Here is a 25,836-nt window from a genome sequence, read left to right as displayed (position 1 = left end):
ACTTGTCACAAAGAAGAAAAGTTGGACAGAAACTTCAGATTCTGAACATGAGGTGAACTATGCCCTGATGGTAAATGCTGACAGCAGCCCTGAAACTGCTGAATTGAAGCTACCTCAAACAACTTATGCCTTTCATACTGATGATATTACTGAGTTGGGATTGTATCTTAAAACCATGTTCATTAGTTATAGAGATCAGACTTTAACATCTGAAAGATTAACATCTGAAAATCTAGCTTATAAAAAGAGAAATGATTATTTAGAAAAAGAGTTAGTTTTTCTTCATCAAACTAAGAAAGAAAGAGATGATGTTTTGTATGTTAGAGATGAAGTGTTAAAATTGAATGAATATCTAAAAGCTGACTTAGAAACGGAAAGAGAGATTATCAGAACTTGGACTAACTCTGGAAGAACAACTCAGAATTTATTAAGTAGTGGAAACTGGAAAGAGGGCTTAGGTTATGGAGATGATAAAAGTGAAAAAGGAACTGAACAAATTGAGCCAATTATTGTTAAACAGACTGTTAAGCCAAAGGTAAATCCTGTTAAGTTTGTAGCAAAAACTGTAAAGCCTGATTCTGAAAAGATGAAAGAGTCTGTGACAGAAGTCAAAGATAAGTCAACTTCTGGCAAATTAAAACTAGATAAACCTGCTGAAGTCAACATAGGCTTAATGACAAAGAAGCAGCTTAAGCATAAGCTGAAAGAGATTAGGAATGTCAACAAGGTAAATGAAGCTAGGAAAAATAGGAATGACAAGGAAGGTGTGAACAAAAGCAATAATTATATGCATGTTCCTAATGCTCCTAGAAAGAAATGTTATAATTGTGGAAACTCTAACCATCTTGCTTCTTTTTGCAGGAAAAATAAAGATATAAACTCTTTACCTCCTAAATCAAAAGTTAAGAGTCAGTCTGTTAGGTTTAAACCACAAATTCCTTGTTTTCATTATGGTAGTTTATGGACATTACATTTATACTTGTAAGGAATATCATAGTCTGTACTATGATTATTATCAAATAAAACCTTCTTTGAAGAAAATTACTTTAATTCCTTCTAGTGTAAAGTCTGATGCAAAGTCTGATATAAACTCTGATAAACAGAATGTTATCATAAACTCTGAAATTAAATCCGCTGCAAATGCTAACAAACTTAAAAAGGCCAAAGGATCCAAGCAAGTCTTGGTCCTTAAAACTAACCATTAGTGGTCTTTGTGATTGTAGGGCAATAGGAAAAATATCCTAGTTTTGGACAGTGGATGTTCAGGATATATGACTGGAAATAAAGGCCTGCTATCAGACTTTGTGGAGAAAGCTTGGCCCAGGATTTCTTATGGAGATGGCAACATAGGAAAAACTCTGGGATATGGCAATATAAATCTTGGGAATGTCATCATTGAAACAGTAGCTCTTATCTCAGGACTTAAACACAATCTGCTAAGTGTGAGTCAAATCCGTGACAGAGGTTATCATGTGGATTTCTTTGAAGAACACTGTGAAGTTATAAGTAATTCTACAGGCAAAGTGGTTCTGAAAGGTTACAGGCATGGTAACGTTTATGAAGCCAGAATTTCAATAAGTTCTGATGGTTCTGCAATCTGTCTGTTGAGTAGAGCATCAATTGAAGAAAGCCTGGAATTGGCACAAAAGACTCTCTCATTTAAATTTGAACAACAAAAATGAGCTTGTAAAGAAAGATCTTGTGAGAGAACTGCCAAAATCAGTATTTGCTCCTGATGGCCTTTGTGATTCATGTCAAAAGGCAAAACAAAGAAAATCTTCTTTCAAGAAGCAAAACTGAATCTTCAATTCTTGAGCCTTATCACCTACTGCATGTTGATCTATTTGGTCCTAGTCAATGTCATGTCTATTGCAAAGAAGAAATATGCTATGGTTATAGTGCATGAGTTCACAAGGTACACTTGGGTGTATTTCTTGCACAAGAAGAATGAAACTGCATCTACTCTAACTAATCATGTCAGACAGTTGGATAAGTTGGTCAAAGATTCTGTTAAAATTATAAGAAGTGATAATGGCACTGAGTTCAAGAATTCAATTATGGAAGAGTTCTGCAAAGAGCATGGAATCAAACAGGAATTTTCTGCACCTGGAACTCCACGATAAAATGGAGTTGTAGAAAGAAAGAACATGAATTTCATTGAAGCTGCACGAACAATGCTTGATGAAGCAAAGCTACCAACCTACTTTTGGGCTGAAGCTGTGCAGACTGCTTGTTTTACACAGAATGCTAAACTCATAAACAAGCATGGAAAAACACCATATGAGATGGTGAAGAAAAAGAAGCCAAATCTGAAATACTTTCATGTATTTGGATGTAAATGTTTTGTTCTTAAGACTCATCTTGAACAACTGTCAAAATTTGATCTAAAAGCTGATGAAGGAATTTTAGTTGGATATCCACTTTCCACAAAAGCCTTCAGAGTCTACTAATTTAAGAATAAGGGTTTTCATAGAATCTATCAATGTATCTTTTGATGATAAGAAGATTACTGGACTTGAAGATTTAAATGATCATAATCAACTGAGATTTGAAAATGAAGATTTAAATTCTGATTCTATAAATTCTGATGACTTAAACTCTGATCCTGTAAGTTCTGACGGGTTAAGTTCTTATGTCATTGAAACTGTGGTAACAACTCCAAAGAAAAATGCACCTGTCCAGGGGGAGCAAGCTGAAGATCCTACCACAACTCAAGACTCTCAAGAAGTATCAGAACCTGTCACTGGCTCTTCAAGTTCTGATTCATCAAGTTCTGATGAGCCAAATTCTGATAATTCTGGAAACTCTGATTCTTCAAATCCTGAAGGACCCAACTCAAATTCTGAAGTTTCAGAGAGCATAAATACAGGGGGAGCATCAGAAAATGCTGATGAAGACAACATGGATCATGGGGGAGGATCCAGTCCTAGAGAACAACTTCCATCTGCAAGGAAAGTGGACCAAATCACATACACCTGACTTAATAATTGGAGATCCTGAAGCAGGTGTCAAAACTAGAACTGTAACATCAAATGAATGTATCTATCATTCTTTTCTATCTCAGACTGAACCAAAGAAAGTGGAAGAAGCTCTTCAAGATGCTGATTGGGTACAAGCAATGCAGGAAGAGTTAAATGAATTTGAAATAAATAAAGTCTGGACCCTAGTGCCAAGACCAAAGAACAGATCCATTGTTTGTACAAAATGGGTGTTCAGAAACAAAACTGACAGTGATGGCATAATTACAAGGAACAAAACAAGGTTGGTTGCTAAAGGCTACTCTCAAGAGGAGCGTATTGATCATGATAAAACATTTGCACCAGTTGCTAGATTGGAAGCCATAAGAATCTTTTTGGCTTATGCCGCTCACAAAAATTTTAAAGTCTTTCAAATGGATGTGAAAAGTTCTTTTCTCAATGGAGAATTGGAAGTTGTCAATTTCTTGGAGGCAGATTGGTTTGTTGGTTTAGCAAGAAACAGAAATCAATTTCCACATCAATTGCAGAAGCAGAATATATTGTTGCAGGAAGCTGTTGTGCACAGATTCTTTGGATGAAGAATCAGTTACTGGACTATGGGTTATAATTTTCTAAAATACCTATTTACCGTGATAATCAAAGTGTTATTGCTATGACAGGTAATCCACTTCAACACTCAATGACAAAGCACATCAGCATTAGGTACCATTTCATAAGGGAACATGTGATGGAAGGTACATTGGAATTGTATTTTGTCCCAACAGATCAACAACTAGCAGATATCTTCACAAAACCACTATATGAAGCTACTTTTACAAGACTGGTAAATGAACTTGGAATGATTTCAGGTTCTTTTTCTAAATCTACTTAGTTTTTATTCTCATGCATCAGACTTTATGATCAGTGTTTATAGATTGTCTTATCTTCATGTAATCTGTGCTTAAATTAAAATTCATTAAATGTTGATGTTATCTGATGTGGATCTATATACTCTGATAGTGATTTGAATGTTCTGTGACTATTCAACCCAATGAGGATAACTATGCTAGATGCTGACCTAGTAGTCTTTAACATACTGGAAATCCCATATTTGAATTAGTTGTTTATGTGGAAATTCATTAACACAAGCAAATTCTAATTTTGAGTTTAGTCAAATTTGCTTTGTGTATCTTATTACCAAGTCACAAACTAGATTCTTGCTTCTTATCTATCAAATTCTGATGTCAGTAAATCTTAAGGATAATCTAAATGCTTATAAGCCTTACTTATCTGAAGAAAAGAAAAGAAAATTAAAGGCAGGTACTCCCTTGAGATCTAAAGTAAATATGTAGAAGGGAAGACCCAAGTGCATTGCTGGTATTAAGTTATATGCATTAGAAAAGCAAATAAAATTTTCTTGGTGACTTTTCACATTCTCTGATTACTGGAGAAATACTCTGATGACAACATAAATTCTGATAAGCAGTTGTGACTCATTTACACTGAGGAAGCCACTGTGAAAAAGAATTCTAAAAGATGCATAAAATGAGCACAAACAATTGAGGTGGACTCATGCACAAATTTATCCTATAGTAGACTTCAAAATTAATGACAGATTTTAAGCATTTTTCTTAGTTATGCCTTATTTCTAAGATGTACTGAAGTTTATCAGACTTTAATCTTTATATGATATTTTGATAATGCACACACTATCACTCCATATGAATGATGAAAATTACTGTGGTGAACAAGTTGTTTCAGATAAACAGTTAAGTGTCATATGCATAAATTCTGAGGACAAGTTCTGATGGAAGTTCTGATGATTAAACTCTGAAGAAACAAGTCAGTATTTGTATGAAGAATCACAGAAACAGACATTCACTTTTTGAGTACAGAAGCCATGTTTTGATGACTGTTAAAATATGATAATAGTCATGTTCTGATATTAAATCCTGATGGAAACTCTGATGCTTATGTGGCATTATTTATTTACTTGACTTATTCGTGACAAATACTGTAACGGTCATATTTAATCAGAAAATAATTAGGTGAGATAAAAACAACCATAATCATTTGGGTTAGTGGTAAACGTGTTTGTCTTGAAAAACTGCATGTGCACAGTAATTATTACTTATTTCCCGTGCCCACTAACTCCTGCTTTAACTATTGACTGTTCATATTTTGTCAGGTGTAAACTATGTGTCATACTTCATGTGGGTTGTATAAATAAGAAAGTTAAAAGATTTTACAATCTTTTACTTACTTCTCTCATTCTCTTATCTCTCTTATTTTCTCTCACCCACTAATATTATCTGAAGCTCTTTTTCATACAGGCATTTTATCAAACACCTTGCAAACACTCTTTTTCTCACTTGATTTTTAACAGAAATGGCAGCCAAAAGATTTGATTTTCAATGGAGCTAAGTTTGTTCCTAACAATTACTTAGCTATTCTGAGCAAGGATGAAGCCCCAACACAATCATCTCAACCTCAACCATCAGACCTTCATCTTCCAGGCCAAAAATGGCTCAATCTGTTCCTAAATCTCCAATAAAGAGAAGAAGGATGCTTCTAAGGGATGAGTCTGATGATGAGGAGGAAGCACAGGTTCATGCATCAGAACATGTGACAGATGAAGCTGAAACTGTGGATTCTCAGAAAGCAACTGCAGCTGAAGGTTCTGATACCTTAAAGAGAAAGAGAACCTGTAAACTCTGATGATAAAGCAACTCCTTCATTTGCAAGGAGATTAAAGAAAATGAGGGCTAAGAGGCATTTGGCTAAGCCTCCATCAGAGAATACTGAAGAAGCTGAGGAAAGGGATCAGGAATCTCTGATCTCAAATCCAATTGTGATTGAATCTCTACCACCTCCAGCTACAACCCAAGAAACTGTTCCTGATACAGTGGTTACACCTCCAGTCTCTCCTCTTCATGAAGATATTACAGTTGAAGATTTAGGCTTAAGTCCTGAAATTGACATCAACAGGTTGCACACTCCTACTATTCTGTATTTGGAAGCTCCTACAGCAGCTCAGACATCTCCAACTCATTCTTTAATTTTAAATGTTGATGCTGAGATACCATCTAATCCAACAACATATTCTGGAGATAAATTATGATGCTCAGAATCCAGATGAAGTCATTCCTGAATCTCTAGTTGCTTCACACACTCTGGTGCTGTCAGAACATACTGAGTCTTCTTCAAGTTCTGAAGACAGTTTTTCTATTCATACTCCAGCTCCTGTACTTGGAAAGAAAGCATTAGGTCAAGAAATTTGTTGAACAGGATGCTCATGTACCTTGGGATGAAACTCATAGAGGAGTAGAGTGGACGAAGAAGTGGAATGATTCTGATTTCATTCCAAGCTCTAAAAGTTCTGACAGAGCACATTGCTAAAGCTGATGAGCTGATGATGAATTCTGATATCAAGACACATCTCAAGATCACTACTCTATCTACCAAGAGCCTTCAAGGTCTCCACTCTCAAACTCAATTTAAGGCTGATACACTTCAAGAATCATTTAACAAGCTAGATATGCAAATAAAGCTTGACAAGAAAAGGATTATCAGACCTACACTTGAGAAAGTAGAAGCAATTAAGAAAGCTCAGGAGAAGCAACATGCCCAAATCTCTGAGGTCCTGGCTAATCAAGCTTCTCAACAGGCTCAATTGGATGAGATCCAATCTTCAGTTGAACTTCTTCTCTCACTCCTACTATTAGATGATGCCAAAAAGGGGGAGAAGATAGTTAAGTCCAAATGCTCTAATGATCAAATACTGAAGAAGAAAGATGATGAAGCTGATGACCAGGGAAACCCTAGCAAGGGTAGAGGTCAAGTTCAAAGTAAAGGGTAGAGCAGCAAGGTTTCTTCAAGGAAACTAATTACTGATGCAATCAAATCTTCTACTCAAAAGAAGACGAGTTCTGAAGCTGCCCAAAATCAAAATCTGATAGCAAGTACTGAAATTCAAAATCTAATATCAAGTCCTGATGAGTAAAGTCTGATGACAAAGCCTGATGTTCTGATACAAGGTGGAAGTCAAGATTCTCAAAAGTTCATGCAAACTCTAAAGCTCAAGGGAAAGCAGACTACTGTCTACTACAAGGATCCCAAAATTCAGACACTTGATGAGGAAATTGCCAGAAGATTATTTCTGAAACATAATCCAGGAATGGATTTAGAAAATCTCAAGGAGGAAGAAGCTAGATTTAAAGCTGAAAAGAAAAATCTAAAATCAAAAGCTTATGTTACAAAGAAACCTCCAAGGCCTAAGGTAAAAGGCATTGTGATCAAGGAGAAGTCACATACTGAGGCATCAAAGCCCAAAATAAGATTACAGATTGAGATTGATCCCAAAGACAAAGGGAAAGGAAAAGTTGATGAACCAACCAAGCCACTGGAGATGAAAATTCCTCAAATTCTGATAAAGCCAGTGTGCAAAATGGTTCAAGTTACTGATGATACTCTTGCTGAAGATAAAGATGTTAAAACTCTGAAAAGAAAGAAGATTTCTGAAGAATCAAAGACAACCTCTGCCAAGGCTCAAGTTGTTCAGAGTGAAGAACTACAAGCTATAACAGAAACAACAAGCTCTGATAAAGTCATCAAGTCAACCTCTGAAGTGCTCAAGTTGATTTAGACAAGATGGAAGTAGCTGATAAAAAGAAACTTATGTGGAAAAATGTCAAACCATCAAATCCAAAGAAAAGCCAATTGCAGTCTACTTTCATGACTATTGGGTTAAATGCTAGAGAACCAAGAGACGGGGCTGGACTAGGTTCTGATGAAGCTAAGATCAAGACAGGAGTTGAAGTTGCTACTAGAGATCCATTTTTATTGACTGACAGACCTCTTGAAGATGTTACACAGAAACACCTTGATAAGGTTATCTCTGTTCAAGTGGTACTTGATGCTCATGACAAGCTCAATGTCAAGGAAAATTTGATTCTATTTCTTGAAGATGGAAGGACATATCAGATGTCAGAATCAGATGTGCTGAACAAATCACTGAAAGAACTTCAATTCTTTCATTACCTTTTAGAGGTAAAGTATGATATTACCAAGAGATGGTCAAACTTCATATTGAAGACCATCAGAGATAAAGCAAGAATTTCCGGTTCAAGAGTTACAGAATTCATTCCTAGTATTGTTGAAAATGATGGAAGTGAAACTCCAATGAAGAAGAATTTTACTAAGCTTGAAGTAATTCTGAAAGGGAAATGTATGTGCTACAATGAAGATTCTTCTCATCCTAGGGTAATAAGACTGAATGATGGTTTAAAAAGAAATCATATCTCTGCTTTTAAGGACTACAATCTACTAGATTGGGAGTCAGAATGAAGATATGAAGCAAGTCAAGACTACACTCTCTCAAGTCCTGAGAATTAAAGAAGAAAAGTTGATATCAAGCTTTGTCAAGAATCATTATGGATTCAGATTGACTCAGTGATATTGGTAAAAGCTACAAGGACTGTAAGTTGTAGTTAGTTATCTAGTTAAACTCTTATTTACATTTGTACTTAAATGTTTTTGACATCATCAAATCAATTAACTTGTATATTTTGCTTAATTTACAAGTTGGGGGAGATTGTTAGATATATTTGATATATCATGTCTAATATGATTCATGTTTAGTTTTCAGATCTTAACAAACAGGACATATCAAGACTTACTGAAATCAGGATTTACTGGAAGTCAGAACTTAATATCAGAACTTAATGTCAGAACTTAATGTCATATCAGAACTTAAGTGTGGGAAGACTTTTATATAAGGAAGGAAGCTGATTTACAGTAGAAGATCGAGACTAAAACAAATAAAGATATGCATGAAAAGAGTTAGAAGACTGGAAGACTTGTAGAAGATATCTGATTGATATATTTTAGGAGCCAGAATTATGTTCCATATCAATTAGAAGTTATCTTGTAACTGTGTACTATATAAACACAGACTTAGGGTTTACACTATATGTAGTTATCATTATCGAGAAGATTATACATTGTAACCTAGCAGCTCTTAGTGATATTTGTTCATCACTGAGAGAGAACAACAGTTCTTATTGTAACAGAGTTTATTCAATATACTTGATCTTTGTTACATACTTGTGTTAAATCGATTTGATTGTGAAAACAATGTATTCAACCCCCTTCTACAGTGTTGTGTGACCTAACACATAGTTTCCAAATTCTTCATCATTTTCATAGTCATCCCAACTTTTACCCTCCGCAATATAAGCTTTGCTTTTCTGTTTCTTCAGAAGAGCTTCATATTTTGCTTCAAGTTCAAGATAAGCTTTATCTTTCTTTGCCTTCTTGGGTTTCCTGCATTCTGTAGCAAAGTGGCCTAGTTCATCACAATTGAAGCACCTTATATTAGATCTGTCAACAGATCCAGTTTTGTAGCCATTCCTACTATCAGAATTATACTTCCCTTTTTCTTTCCAGCTGTTGTCTTTGTTGAAAGACTGTCCTTTACTCTTGAAGTATCTTGTCTTCTTTACTCTAATATTAGAGAATTTTCTATCCAAATAGGCCATTGACTGATCTAGCTCATCCAGTTTTTCAAGAGTGTAGAACTCATCTTTTTCCAATTCCAGAATGACTTGTTCCTGTGAATCATTTGTTCTTTGCTCACTTGTTGAGGCAACTGGAATTTGAGATCTTGACTCATCAGTTGATGTTTGGATTTCATTGACAATTAAAGCACTTGACCCATCTGTAACATGTCCTTGTCCAGATCTCAATGATTTTCTCTGAATCATTTCAAGTTCATATGTTTTAAGAATTTCATACAGAACTTCCAATGTTTTTCTGCTCAAGTCTCTCCCTTCCCTGATTGCTGAGTTTTTTGTTCCAAATGATCAGGGAGAGTAAGCAAGAAATTCAGGTTCACTTCTTCAGCTTCATAATATTTGTCATGAAGCTACAAATCATTTATCACCTTGTTAAACCTTTCAAACACATCAGTAATGCTTTCCTTTGGCTTTGCCATAAAACCCTCATACAGTGAAATTAGTATTCTTCTTTGGTTTGACCTAACTTCCTCAGTTCCCTCATAGAGTATCTCAATCTTTTCCCATATTTTCTTGGCAGTGTCACAGTTGACAATGTTGTTATACATTACATTGTCAAGTGACTCAATTTAGATTAACTGCAAGCCACTATCCACGAAAACTTTCATTTTTTCAGGGTCAGTATACTCAAAAGGATTTTTTGGAGTAAAATGAGATGGGATAACCATGTCTCCATCTGTAGATTCCTCAACTCTAATCATAGGAATGAAGGGCCCATTCTTGAGGATCTGAATGTAGAGGGGATTGGTCATCCTGATAAACAACATCATTTTCTTTTTCCAAAGAGTGTAGTTAGCTTTGTCAAAGGTAGGAATTTTGATGCTACTGATTTTCTGTGTATTCATTCTTCCAAGAACTTGAATCTGTTTACTTTCCATATTTTGATCTGATACCACTTGTTAGGAAATGAATAACACACAGAGGGGTGAATGTGTTTTACTATTTTTGGGCTTTTTTTGAATGTTTATGGTTGAACAAAGTAAATTAAATCTTGTAGTAAAATGTGTTCATGCAGAAATTAAGCTTGCAGAAAATAAAGAACACAAATCTTCAAAACTCACTTAATTTTATATTAAAATTAAGACTGTTTTGCTACAAAATTTCTAGGATCTTTGTTGATAAAGAGCTTAGCTTCTCCTTGAGAGTGTTACAAGAAATTTGATCTAAATTGTTACAACTGACTGAAGGACCAGTGTTAACTTTATAATTCAGTTAACTGCTGGTTTACACAGTGTACAATAAGACATGCTATTAGCTATTCTAAACTGTCACTTGTCATTTCTACTAATAAAAAAGTAGATCTTCCATTTCTGGCTTAGCATATCTTTAGCATCCTATGATAATTTTAATCTACCTCTGTCAGTTAATCTTCACCATTGATATTGCACATTCTTCAAACTACTTTTTGTAGACTTGTCAATCCTAGCTGGTTGGATTGTTTGTTGATTGTTAATCTTGAATATTGAACTAGTCTGTGATTCTGTACTTTGAGAATTTTACTCGAGATCTCCAATTAGGCATTTAGAGATCTTGACATCTCGATAAGTATAATGACTTATCGAGATCTCTAATGCTCTAGTGAATTTGACTTATAGAGGTCTCTGAGTTCTCGAATGAAACTTTAGCTTGTCGAGATCTCTCAGCATCATGTTTTTACTTTGTCTTGTCGACAACTTAGAGTTCTCTAGTAAATTTTGACTTATCGATATCTTTGAGTTCTCTAGTGGACTTTGACTTATCGATAACTCAGAGTTCTCTAATGAATGTAGACTTGTCGATAACTCTGAGTTCTCTAGTGAAAAAATGACTTGTCGATATCTCCAACCTTCATGTCTTCTTGACTTGTCGATATCTCTCTGAGTTCTCTAGTAGCTTTCCTGACTTCTCGATAAGTCATTTGGAGTTCTCGAATGACTTCTCTATAACACTAAATCTGTAACTTGTAGAGATCCTGACTTAGAGTATTTTATCCAAACAGATTTATTCAACTCCAAGCTTCTTCAAAATTCTTCTGAGGCATGATCTTCTTGATCTTCTTCCAGATAGAATCCTTAGGCTTGATACTGTTTCACGAAAAAGACTCCAGTCTGCTCCTTTGCATTTTTACAGACTTTAAGTATTATAAGTACAAATACAAACTAAGATAATAATACAACTTACTTAGGGTTGCCAAATTGTCTTAGTCTTGTTGTGATACAGGCATGTCTTGCATAACAATCTCCCCCAATTAGTGAGAATATTGCTTAACACATATTCATGCCTGCTAACGAGACTAACCCCAAGCTTAATAGATTATGAAAAGTAACAGTTCATTATTCTCCTTAGATCAGATGTCCATTTGGCTTTGCTTCACACTTTGATCAGGGACACTAATGATATTGTTATTTTCAGTAATCTTTAACATCATCACTTATATATTACAGAAATCGATTGGCTCAAAGTGGGTTAATAAGGTGAAACTCAAATCATACGGGAGCTTAGAACATTGCAAAGCCCGTCTTGTTGCAAAAAGGTACAATCAAAGATTTGGTATAGATTATGAGGAGACTTTCTCCCCTATCATCAAAATGGGTACTGTCAGGATTCTGTTATCCTTGGCTGCATCACGACATTGGCCTCTCTATTAACTTGATGTCAGTAATGCGTTTTTACATGATTCACTCAAGGAAGAGGTTTATATGCGTGTGCCAGAGTGTATTTCCAATCCTATGAATTTGGTTTGTTTATTTAGGAAATATCTTTCCGGGTTAAAACAAGCCTCGAGAGAGTGGCATGCTAAGTTGGTCGAGGAGTTGATTAAGCAAGGATTTGTTCAGTAAAAAAACAATTATAGTTTATTCATTAAACGCCATGCTCATAAGGTGTGTATTGTTGTTGTCTATGTAGACGATGTTATTCTTACCGGTGATGGAGTAGATTTCTCATAAGGCACATCTTCATTCTCAGTTTGGTATTAAGGATCTTGGGAAGCTTCTTTTTTTCCTTGGTCTTGAAGTTAGCTATACCTCTTATGGGATTATATTGTGTCAGCATAAATTTTCCAAAGAATTGTTGCAAGATTCAGGTTTTGATCTTACTCCCAAGGCCTATACACCACTACCTGTTCATAAAAAATTATCTCAGTCTGATGGTGATTTCAAACCTGATCCAGAGTTGTATCGATCTCTCGTTGGTAAACTCAATAACCTCACTAATACCAAACCCGATCTATAGTATATTGTACAAGCCCTCTGTCAATATATGCATTCTCCTCGCACATCACATATGGATGCTTTATGCCACACTCTTCGTTATTTGGCTCATTCTGTTTATCAATGGATTCTTCTACAGGCTTCGGATCGTTTAACCTTGCAAGCATTCTCAAATGCTGATTGGGCCTCATGTATTGATTCTCGTAGGTCTGCCACTGGTTGTATTTTGTTGTTTGGGTCTTCTCCTATTACTTGGAAATCTAAGAAGCAGCATACTGTTTCTAAGTCTTCTGCTGAGGCAGAATATAGGGTCATGACCTCTGCTGCTAGTGAAATTAATTGGGTTCTTCGTTTGCTAGTTGAACTTGGCGTTTCCAATCTTAAGCCTGTGACCTTGCATTGTGATAATCAGTCCGCGTTATACATTGCTAAAAATCCTGTTTTCCACGAAAGGATCAAGCATATAGAGCTTGCATATAGAGCTTGATTGTCACTTTACTCGTGATAAGATGTTAGAGAGTTTGATTCAACTCACTTATTTTCCCACACGTTCTCAACTTGCTGATATATTCACTAATGTTGCACCATCTCCTTAGTTTAATACTCAGTTTAATACTATGCTGTCCAAGTTGGGTTTGGTGTCTTCACCTCCCCCTTCTTGAGGGGGCTATTGGAATGTTTTGGATGAAGTATGAGTTGTGTGTGAGCTGTCATTCTAGTGCCATGTTAGTAGTGAATTAGTTACAGAAGTTAGTTACACATTATAGGATATAAGGCTAGTCTTCTTCGTTCCAATGACAGCTTTACATGAACATGCGTCAAAGACTACTGGATACATTTTTCATTGAACAATACTACTTCACTTTCTCTTTACTGTAAAACAATGTATCTTCATCTTCGTTAATCTGAAATTCAATTCATTGAATCCATGACTGTTGTTTACACTACCTGGATTAAGATAATATCAACCATTTAGTAATCAATTTGGGATCCAATTTGATACCTCCACGCTAAAACATATCAAAAATATGTACTGCCGATTTACATTTTTATGGAGATATTGACATTCCTAGGGAGATCAGACTGAATTTCAATGCAAGTGCCTCCAAATTTCTGCAATATTTCATTCTGTATAACCAATCGGACGATTTTACCAAAAATAGCGGAACACGGAGGCCTAAAGCAACAAGCTAGGATCCCTTGATGAATATTATGTAATCTTACATTACATGAACTGAATTTTTCACTTTTCATCATCTTGAGCAAATATTACTAAATAAACAAGCAGGGGGCTTGTTTTAAAAGAAACAAACATTACATTCTTGGTTATTCAGACTGCAGTTGTTTAAAGTGCAGCATTCTTGATTCTTCAGACTGCAGTAGTTTTAAGCACAGCTAATATATGTGTGTGTGAAATCATTCACATCTTTATAACCAAAACAGGTGAACAATAAAAAACAAAACTTTTTCACTTTTCCAATGTCAAGCACCCAACAGGTTTAACATGAATTATAGCGGCAAAAGAGGTAATGTAATGTAATCAGGACTCTAGAATACCGGTCATCAAACCAGGATTGTTCACAGTAAAATGCACAAAGCAGTCAAATCTTGCTGCTGATTATGAACAAGACACAACATATCACTGTTAAATACCATACCTTTAATTCCCCAGTCTGACTATGATTCATGTCTTCATCGATTTCTGTTTAATTCTTTGACGAGAATGGTGTCCCATCTTTATGAGCACACTGTTCCCCACACACTTTAGGACTCTGGTGCAACAGAATCCAGAACCAATATATTGTCTTTATCTTCAGGTGTGTAGCCCATGACGGGCTGAATTAAGCTTGGGTTAGCATCTGGTCCCGCATCAATGTGAAGTGCACTTGCATTACCATTATTAGATGCTGTAGTTTCTTCAGACGCCAGTTTCTCTGTTTCGCCCACTGAGATAATCTTTTGGGATGCAGCTGCAATTTTTTCACTTATCATGTTAGTTTTCTGCGAAGGCAGCTTAGGAAGGGACTTTCGGATAGGCTTCTTCAATTGAATGGTAGAAGGTCCTTTAGCAGAATTGTTCTGGATCAACTTTTCATCGACACTTAACCGGCTTGAACGGATATTGCGCCCACTTTTTTCTTCAGAATCTCCACTGAGCAAGTCCTTGCGAGCAAACTTGGGAGATTTCGCTCTCGTTGTTGGTTTCTATATCACATTCACAGAAAACATAAGCACATCAATATACTGAACCAAAAGCCCCCCCCCCAATTCGTGGTACATCCTAAAACTTTTTTTTTTAGGTGTTATTGCTTTTTTAGCAGTCATTATGAAACTATAAAGAAAAGAATCATGTAAATCATCATGTAAATCTCTTCATGTAACCGCTAACAATCACATACGTTAACAAATTAGGACCTTAGACCTATCTAATCATCTAAATAGATTATCAGCCTTTCACCCATTAGTTGCTTCTCTTTCTTCTTTTTTGCTTTACTCTATGTGTGAACACACTTCTGACCTACATTTTACTTTGACAAATGTTTTAAGTTTGATGGGATTAAATGGCTTTGAACTAATATTAAGGCTTGATACTCATTTTTTTAGAGTTAGGCAATAGCAGTGTTGTCATAATTAAATAAACCTGTGTAAAATTAAGCCAAACTTCAACGAACCCGCGTAAAATCCAACCCAAACATCAACCAAAAGTTACTCGTTTCCCTGTAACTTCGGGCTAATAGCTTACATATAATATAAACTTAGAAGTCTAACTGCCAAAAGTAAGCAACAAGATGAAATTTTCACAAATAAAGAAGATTAAATTAACTAGGCAAAAATATAGGCAGTAATATAAAATTTCAATAACTTTAGTGTTTATTGTTTTGTAGTCGTCCAAAACTCCATCCTACTGGAAGATCCACACTCTGATGCAGCCACCAACCTAACATTTATCAAATGCATGCACTGGTATTTTCAAAATATTAGAGTGCATTTGTGGGGAATGGTCAACAACAAACACCACAAGAACGACTGCCTATGCTTACCTGCATTCGTAGTTAGTTTTTCATCGTCTATGATAAATTTTGGTCCGTGTGTAATAGACTCTTTAGATCCTAGTTCTTGCAGATAGTCACAGCATCCTACTCGAAGGGTTCTAACCTATCCTGTCTCAACAACTGGTGTGGAAAAAGGCATGACAGCTAACTTTCATTGGATAGTCATTTTTCCTCTAAAGTACCTCCAAGACCAGGCAATCTATGTCTAAGGTCAAGTTCTCTTTGTTGGCCTGATAAACAGTGGTATGGAACAAAATTTGGGAACTTGGAATAATTTATTGCAGGATCCCCATGAAACGACAGACCTCAACTGCCCAAAATAGTGGACAACCCCTCATCTAAAATGTTCAAAATGTCGGGCCGGCAATCAGTGCGGAGCTAGAATTTAGGCCCAGGATCCAAAACCGATGCTCAATAGGATTTAGGTTCAAGAGTTAAAATCGATGGTCAGTAAATAAAAAATTGTCGTTTACTGTAATTTAATTGGCTTATCTAGAGGTGAACGCTAATCAGAGAACAAATTATATAGACACATCAAAACTGAGAACTATAAGAGACAAAAACAAAATAATGACTGCATATAAATTAAATAAAAAAATGTGTTAAAATAACAGAACACTGTAATAAATTAACAATGCCTAATCATAAATGTCTGGAAAAAAGAACCATAAACTTGTATATATAACTAATGTGCGTGTAAAGAAAAGGGGTGGGGTGGTGGGGATATAGATTAATGCTAACAAGAATTCATATAAAAAAGACAAATAAGCGTTAACACACCTGAACACAAGATTACTACTTAATCAGTATCTTTTTTTTGTAATATATGATATATAAACAAGCTAGTAAAATTAAAAATAGTGGCAAAAGATTAAGGGTTCAAACTCTGTGAATGCGTAAGTGTGTAAGTAATAAAATTTCTGTAGTTAACCATTTCCAAGAACTAAAATTTAAGGTAGCCCAAGGGACCCTTGCATCATTTTAATGTTCTTGATGATGTACAGATTATAATATTGCCTCCCTCATAGAATCATTGTCTGATTCGTGTGATTTTTCCAGAAGTACTGTATCTGTTAAATATACTTTGCCTTTCACTTAACGAGAAAGTTTGTCTATCAATCTTCTGGTTCAAGGATACAAGCAAAGACATCAGCACTCTATTGTCTGTTCTGCATCCGTGACACAAACAGACATCTAAAGCTACTTTTATTGTTCTAGAAAGGACTTTAAAGGCATATTAACTGTAGCAGGTGTCATGGTAAGCTTCAGCAACGTCACTCGAGGTGGTTAATACTACTCTCTTAAAGAATGAACATTTCAAGTTTTTATTGACATAAGTGAGCGGATCAGATGGCAAAGGAGATTATGATGATCTTAGCGTAATGCATAGGACATGACAATGACTATGAATTATAATACACACACTTGGATGTTACCTCAGCATAGAAGTGCTCATGCTTTGGGAGCCGTGTTATGGCGTACCTCATTTACCACAGTAATTTATGTATTGGCGTTTTCTCAATCTTTCTGATAACTTCCTATACCCCAATGACATTCTTTAAGAGTAAAATTACATTCAATAAATTCTGTATGCGCTCCAGCTACTACTGACTAGACATCCAAATATTTGGTATTTTTTTCAAAACGTGTTTTTAGCACAACTTTCACCTTATCTACAGTTTAAATATATATATATATTTAGATATGATTTCTGACACAATAAACTGAAAGATGTTAAATCCTAGGGTCTTTTATAAGCCAAGTTCTAAATTCAACCCATCAATATTCTGATCCCTTAACACACTCCCTCAAGCTTGCTGGTCTTGACTCCTGTATTACGACGCACAACTTGTTACAAGCGCCATCTAGATGAATGGGACACAATAAATATACAAAGACACAATTAAAACAATATGATTTTATACTACCATTTATGTTACATTTCGTCATTTGATGCCTTCTTTCAGGGGCTCAAAAATTTACTAAAATATTACTCCCTCAGTCCCGGCCAATTGTTATCGTTTCTGAGTGAGTGTCTGGCACGCATTTTAAGATATATATAAAGTATAGTTATTGTTTATACTTTTATTCAGAAAAAGAAAATTTTTAAAAAAAGTTATACAACTATACTTTATATTCATCTTAAAATGCGTGCCGAACACTCTTTTAGAAACGATAACAATTGGGAGGGACGGAGGGAGTAATAAACTCTAAACTATGTTCTGAAAATATGAGGGTCTTCAAAGAAATAGGCTCTCTACTCTCATTCCAAGAGTAGAGGTAAAGTAAACATATATCATACCTTAAGTGGACCCTACTTCTAAATGGGACATAATCCTTGTATGTCTGGTCTGGATTTCTTCGGTTAGTTTATAAAACTTTTTAAGGTGACCTCACAATATCGTTAATAAGTCAACAATTAGTAGGTAGCTCAAAGTTTTATGTCTCATCTATGTCTTTACAGATACAATAAAAAAATTCCTAACAGATTATTAAAGATATTTATCATTATAAGCAGTGTTATAGATTTCGGAAATCGGAATTATTCAGTTGAGGTACTGATTTACGATTTATCGGACGATTTTTAAAAAATCGGATGATTTATCGGCGATTTATCAGGAATCGGTCAAATCGGATCAATATTTTTGACCGATTTTTGAGCGATTTATCGGCGATTTTTGAAAAATCGGCCGATTTCTATAACAGAGATTATAAGTAATAATTTGGACTAAAACTACCTTCTTCAACTCTGGTTTAGGAGGAGGTTCCTGATAGAAGCTTGGCATGGGTGTAGCTTTAAATTTCAAACTCTTTCTCAACATTTTAATCTCAGCTTCTTGTTGTTCCTGTTTAAATATGTGCATAATAGCATAAATACACATGCATAGTGTAGTCTAATAAATCTTAAATTGAGTCCCAGCATTGAACTAGTAGTACCTTGGTTTTAGCTTGGAGGTCACTCTTCTCCATTTCCTTAGCATGGACCTTTTCCTCAAGTTTCGAAAAATACTACACACAAGAAAGTCAAAAGAATATTTTCAATTTAAGTCGAACAAACCACCGGATGATGCAATCATGCAAAATAAGAAAATTAACCTCTCTTCTCTTCTCAGCTCTTTCATTGCACTTGAAACTGAAGCCATATGAAGGCAGCGTACCTGATCTTTGGGGTTTACCATCTTCTATACCTGAGCTTCCAACAAATACTTAACGATAATTTGATAATAGATCAATAAACCAAGTGAATTAACTCTGAATCTGGTTAAATGCACACACCTCCTTTGAGTTACCGGAGAATATTAGATAATCAACATTCCCCATTTTCTTTCGTGATTTTTTTTTGCCAGATTCTTTCGTGATTATTAATTATCCTTTAACACATCTAATTGTGCAAATTACTAGTTTGTACACCCTCAATTTCCAGAAAGTTGGTTGAATGCTTTTCTTATTCCGTTAACATGATTTCAATAATTCCCCATTTCATTTTTCACATGTTCTTGCCATAAAACTACTATTTGTTCATCTAATCTTTTTTTAATGAAACAGACAATATATCAAGAAGGGTAAAGAGAAAGAATTTGATGACCTAAAACTAGTAGAGATGATGTTCCAGTACAGCATGACAATTATTAGGATAAATAATACGGGATTTGGGGTGGGGGAAAAAAACCTGAAGGGTAAAAAAACCAGTGTTACCTTCAGTAGCATTAGGCTCGACTTTTTTCCCTTTGCTTGGTTTCATCTTCTCCCTGCAGTTAAAAAAGAATTACATAAAAATCTGGAAATCTAAAAGAGAAATGCATTCCCTCACTAAGAAAAGAAAACACAATAGCGAGCAATTGCAAATCAATATAAAACTCTGCCGAGCAAAAAACTAAGTAATTCCACAAGTGTTAGGATCATACGGCAGGCCTTGTGATTCTGCCACATCTTCTACAGCTGACTGTCCATTGCAATTTTTTGATTGCTGGAATGGATAAAACAAACAGTATCACAAATTAATGGTAAGTAAAACGAGGTTGGTAACTAGTAATAAAAAAATAAACAATGGATACATTTAGAATAGGAAAAACTATTCAACCCTGTTGAAATTTCCTGGACGTCGGTTATAAATTCAGACATACACACCTTAACTTGGGAAGAAGTTGATCTTGGCATATTTCCCTCTTTGATACTCTTCACTTGCATACCCGAAGCTTTTTTGGGGCCCAAATGCTTCCCATTCTTAAAAGTGGCAATATCATTACGAAATTTAGAACCCTTTGACTGATTCATTTCTTTAATTTTGGTTTCCTATTGGTATAAAATTGCATGGACACATTAGGTATAATAATATAAAATACATTACAAGAATTAGATTACAAGCTGCATTTGCTACCTTAGATGCTGCAAGCCCATTACTTTGATCAGACAACATTGATGTGTCAGCTCCTTGACCTATGGAGTCTCCATTCAGCTGAAGTAATGCTTCAAAATTTTCAACCGATTCTTCAATGTCAGAAGTATTTTTAATAGTTCCAATAACTCCCTCTAGAGACATGTCTTCCTCCCACTTAATAGGAAGCTGTCCGTGTCCTCCATTCTCAGATTTCGATCCATTCTCTAATGACGGTATGCAGATATCAGTATCTGCCATACTCTCCAAACTCAATGACACTTCCACCTGCAACAAGCAAACCCATCAACAAAGTATACAACACATTACAATCAAACCGACTATCCAAGAAACTGTGAAATCTTGGACCTCATTATAACAAATTAACAACCATCAAAATAAATAAGAATGACAAGTCATTACACATGAATAATTAAATCAGAAAACTACACATCACTTAAATTCTAATTTCAAGCTCATTCCTATAAATTAACACTTATGTTGAGTTAAGCACAGAAAGCAGATTAGATCTTCTAATGTACTCAAAAATGCAATCTTTACAACCCAAGATTTAGCTAAAGTGTTAGTAGGATTGCAAGAAGAAACATAAGAGATAAACAAACAAATCAATGAGTTTACATTGAGATCTCAAGTACATTAATAACACAAATCTACACATTAGTACACTAATTATAATAGAAAATCAAAATAGAGTAGAGACTAACCCAGTAATGAATCTGAAAGCAAAAGGGGCTGTTTGATCTTGAGAAAATAGTAAATCTGAAGTGATAAAAATATAAAATTACATCAAAAAATGTGAAAATTGTTGGTGGGGTTCATTATTGAGTTCATGGGTTTTGTGTTTGTTTTTTTTAGATAAAAAAATGTAAATTTTGAAATGCCAAAGAGTGTTCAAGACTTGAAAGAGCCCATGACACTGCAGATCAGTTCACTCTCTCTCTCGTGTGTAACTTGAAAGTAACAATATTTTCAGACAAAAAGATATGCTATGGGTGCGTTCTTTATTCAGTAGGAGTGATGTCAACCTCAGTACAAAAGGTGCTGTTCGATTTTACCTTATTTTTTAAATAAACGTGTTTTAATTTGTGTTTAAGTATATATTTTGATTTTTTCCCAAAAAAATGAAAGTATATATTTTGATCCAATCAAAATATTTTAAATGTAAATATACACAAAACAATATTATCAATTATTAGTAAAGTTTCACTACTAGAAAAATGATTCTAAGTAGACAAGGGTGTGATTAGTTAAACTGTTCGTGAGCTACTCGGTTTTGATTCATGAAATATTTGAATTTGTCTCGGTAATAATTGAGCGAAGCTCGAGATATTTGAATTATTTACCGAGCTGAGTTCGACCTTCATATTACTCGGCTCTTAAAATTCACGAGTTTTATCGAGTTTTTATTAATTTTTAATTTTCTTATTATAAATAAGTAATATTTTATTTATATTTTTATAATTAATCGAATTAAACTCGAACCGAATTGATCATATTTCGTGTTTTGGTCAATATTTGGTAAAATCTTTTCAAATTTTCGAACCAAACTCGAGGCAATCAAATTATTTACGAGCTGAGTTTTTAGCTTGAAATTTAATTGAGTACGAGCCGAGCTGTTTCGACTCGGCTCAATTACCCCCTACTTTGGATATTTAATGTGTGCGGTGATTTTAGTGTGCGGTAATTTTAGTGACAAATATGTAATTGTTTTAATAAATTATGTAATTACAAAAATAACCCTCGTATATTTATATTAAAAAACCGTTATAATTGTACTTAATAGGATCAAACCCTTTTATTATTGTAATCATACCAAATCTTGTTCGATGTTCAAATTTGTTGATGACGAATGAGATAAATATTATTTGAAATGGTTGCCTCCTCTACTCATATTTGGTAACTTTTAAAAGGCGAGAAATAGAAAAAGTGATGTAAAAATGAATTACATTAATTAAAATATTTTTTACAGGAAATTATCATTATTCTAAATATGTGTTTTACTTTGAATAATCATTTTTTTATCGTAAGACACGAGTTATTTTCTAGAATTTTTTATATAACATGTAATTATATTGTTCTCAGTTGTTTTCTTATTTGTAAATGTTGTACAATGTCTAACGTATATCAAATACAAGTCGATTATTTATCAATGTATATTATTTTCATACAAACCATTACCAAATTACACAACGCTTCTAATATAGCTCATTAAACAAAAAATATATAGTATTGTTTGTGTTGTATAATTTGTATTTAATAAATTAATATAAACATGGTAGTCAGTGTACGTTTAAAATGAAACAACTAAACTTAATTTGTAGAATATCGTTAGTATTTTACAAAGAAAAAACTAAAAATTAACTTGTTGAATATTGAGTTAACTAAAAATTTTGAATTTTATTCAAATAAACTTTATGTACTGGTATATATTATTTATGAGTTCACTGCTAACTTACAATTAACTCAATTTAAAAAAGATAAAAAAATGCATGATGGAAACGAGAATGACTTCCGATCATGATAGAGAATAATTATTGATTACAAAATTAATGTGGAATTAATTATGTCTAGTTTGGGTCGTAAGAAACCCGTTTAAGAAGCCCAAAATCATAAATATTAATTAATTTTATAAGTAATAAATATGGGTAAAATCAGCTGACAAATAGAGTCCAAATGGGGGTATAATTCCTTGGAGATTGGTCTCCAAGAAATCTTATAGGATAAGAAATCAATTTTTTGCATTCTCGGACTCCAAAGTCTACTCAAAATCTAGGACCTGCTCACCAAATCTCCTAAGCCTAATTCAATTGAAGAATATAAGGGGTCTCACCCCACAAATCAGAACTACGTTTTTTGACTTGATCATTGGCATATAACAAAGTACATAGACATCTTGTGAATGCAGATCGAGTTACGAAGCACGAGAACAGTCAAATAGAGAATTGAGCTCACGAACCCATAACAAATCATAATATACAATAATGTAAAATTTACACTATTGTTAATATAAAAGTTGATTTTAATGAATAATGTTAGTTTTTGAAATTTAACTTATGTATGTATATATGGAAAAATATGTATGAAAAAATGTTAGTTTTTTATTTACACTACTGTTAAAAAATAAGATTAAGTTATATGTATGTGTCGGCTTGTAAATTATAGTATGTTACATTTCTTAGTAAATTATGATGATTTCGATTATTTATATGCTAAATATCTGTTTTATGTACATGCATAATCATTATTAACATTTATTGAGACAATTAATTACTTAAATAACATGCATTTATAATTATTCAAAAATTAAAGTTATGTAATAAATAAATTGCAACTATTTATATATATGTTAGGAAATGAATAACACACAGATGGGGTGAATGTGTTTTACTATTTTTGTGTTTTTCTTCAATGTTTATGGTTGAACAAAGTGAACTAAATCTTGTAGTAAAATGTGTTCATGCAGAATTTAAGCTTGCAGAAAATTAAGAACACAGATCTTCAAAACTCACTTTATTTTATATTAAAATTAAGACTGTTTTGCTACAAAATTTCTAGGCTCTTTGTTGATAAAGAGCTTAGCTTCTCCTTGAGAGTGTTAGAAGAAATTTTATCTTAATTATTGCAACTAACTAAAGGACCAGTGTTAACTTTATAACTTAGCTAACTGCTGGTTTACACATTGTACAATAAGACATGCTATTAGCTTTTCTAAACTATCACTTGTCATTTCTATTTATAGAAAAGTAGATCTTCCATTTCTGGCTTAGCATATCTTTAGCATCCCGTGTTCACTTTGATCTTCCTTTGTCAGTTAATCTTTACCATTGATCTTGCACATTCTTCAGGCTACTTTTTGTAGACTTGTCAATCCAACTTAGCATATCTTTAGCATCATGTCTTCACTTTGTCTTTTCGATAACTTAGAGTTCTCTAGTGAATTTTGACTTATCGATATCTCTGAGTTCTCTAGTAGACTTAGACTTATCGATAACTTAGAGTTATCTAATGAATGAAGACTTGCCGATAACTCTGAGTTCTTTAGTGAATAAATGACTTGTCGATATCTCCAATCTTCATGTCTTCTTGACTTGTCGATATCTCCCTGAGTTCTCTAGTAGCTTTCATGACTTCTCTATAAGCCATTCTGGAGTTCTCAAATGACTTCTCTATAACATTTAATCTGTGAATTGTAGAGATCTTGACTTAGCGTATTTTTCCTAAAACAGCTTTATTCAACTACAAGCTTCTTTCTAATTCTTCTGAGGCATGATCTTCTTGATCTTCTTCTAGATACAATTCTTAGGCTTGATACTGTTTATAGAAAAAGGCTTCAGTCTGCTCCTTTGACATTTTTACAGACTATAAATGTTACAAGTATAAAATACATATTAAGATCACAATACAACTTACTTACGGTTGACAAAATGACTTAGTCTTGTTTAGATACAGGCATGTGTTGCACAACAATCTCTCCCAATTGGTGAGAAGATTGCTTAACATACATTCATGCTTGTTAACAGACTAACCCCAAGTTTAACAGATTATGAAAAATAACAGTTCATTATTCTCCCTAGATCAGATGTTCATTTGGCTATGCTTTACACTTTGACCAGGGCCACTAATGATATTATTATCTTCAGTAATCTTTGACATAATCACTTATGTATGACAATCTCCCCCAACTTGTTCATTATGAAATTATGCACAAGTTCATATTGATGATGTCAAAACTCAATCTAAATGCAGAAGTCAATCTTCCCAGTCTTCCCAGTGCATTTAGATTTACTCTTCTCTCCCCCTATCAAGAAGAGAGTATTATTGTCTGGCAACATCCAACAGCTATTTTTGCATTTAGATATATTATCCCCCTTTTTGACATTATCTTGAGGTGGGAAGAATCAGCTAGATGCATGTTGTTCAAGCTTGTGTTATTATCTGCAGCTTCAAGCTATAGTGATTTTAACAGGTAGAATAGGAGACTTAGACCTACATAAAAAGTCTTTTTGTAACATAAGTACTAAACTCTTTGTTCTTTTAAAGTAGTCTCACTACTTCTCACTGCACTAGTCTCATGACTTTTAAGAGTCAGAGTTTCCTCACAACGATTACTAAATCCAGACACTCATCTACCTCTCATTTTTCCAGGAAGGATCCTACCTCTCTTATTTTCTGTTTTTCACTCAATCTTTTCTCTCATCCTCACATAAAATGATCAAATGTTGTTTGACCTATAGAAATAAGAGGTGACTGAGAACAGTTGTATGTGATCATATGATTAGAGGTGATCCATATAGGTCTAATCATACTCATTTCATTAGAAAAGTAGATATGCATTTCAAACCTTGTGAGATTTTGAAGAAGCAGCTGATTAATTTAACATTGGTATGCAGCTGCATCTTTCATCAACTGTTCCCACAGTGTTCTCAGTGATTCTGCCTTCATCACCATTTTGAGGTAATGGTTCTTATGTGGCTGGAGATTCAAGAGTTGTTGTCTGACTTTGACATCCAGGTTCTTGTGTACTCTACTCCACTATTTGAATTCTGAGCTTCTGTTAACACTGTTTATTGTGCAGTTGTGTCATGTTTTTTTTCAAGAGATTCTTCCTTGTCTTCTAGACTATGTGAAGTATAGATTCTTGTGGAATATGGATCAGAGAATTAT

The 25,836-nt window shown here is 34.2% G+C and overlaps 1 protein-coding gene across 1 annotated transcript; it reads right to left on the bottom strand.

Annotated features, from left to right (window-relative positions):
- Positions 1-14,167: 14,167 nt before the first annotated feature.
- Positions 14,168-21,144, bottom strand: LOC141697476 (uncharacterized). The gene is made up of 9 exons (XM_074501882.1): positions 20,877-21,144; positions 20,155-20,439; positions 19,905-20,069; positions 19,682-19,743; positions 19,473-19,525; positions 18,873-18,964; positions 18,714-18,785; positions 18,515-18,622; positions 14,168-14,928 (listed from the first exon to the last, which is right to left on the bottom strand). The coding sequence occupies exons 2-9, from the start codon at positions 20,410-20,412 to the stop codon at positions 14,488-14,490; spliced, it is 1,251 nt and encodes a 416-aa protein (XP_074357983.1). The 5' UTR covers positions 20,413-20,439; positions 20,877-21,144; the 3' UTR covers positions 14,168-14,487.
- Positions 21,145-25,836: the final 4,692 nt, after the last annotated feature.

Source organism: Apium graveolens, chromosome 11 (assembly GCF_009905375.1).
Source record: "Apium graveolens cultivar Ventura chromosome 11, ASM990537v1, whole genome shotgun sequence".
NCBI classification, from domain to species: Eukaryota; Viridiplantae; Streptophyta; class Magnoliopsida; order Apiales; family Apiaceae; genus Apium; species Apium graveolens.
This window is presented reverse-complemented; position numbering and strand designations above follow the sequence as displayed.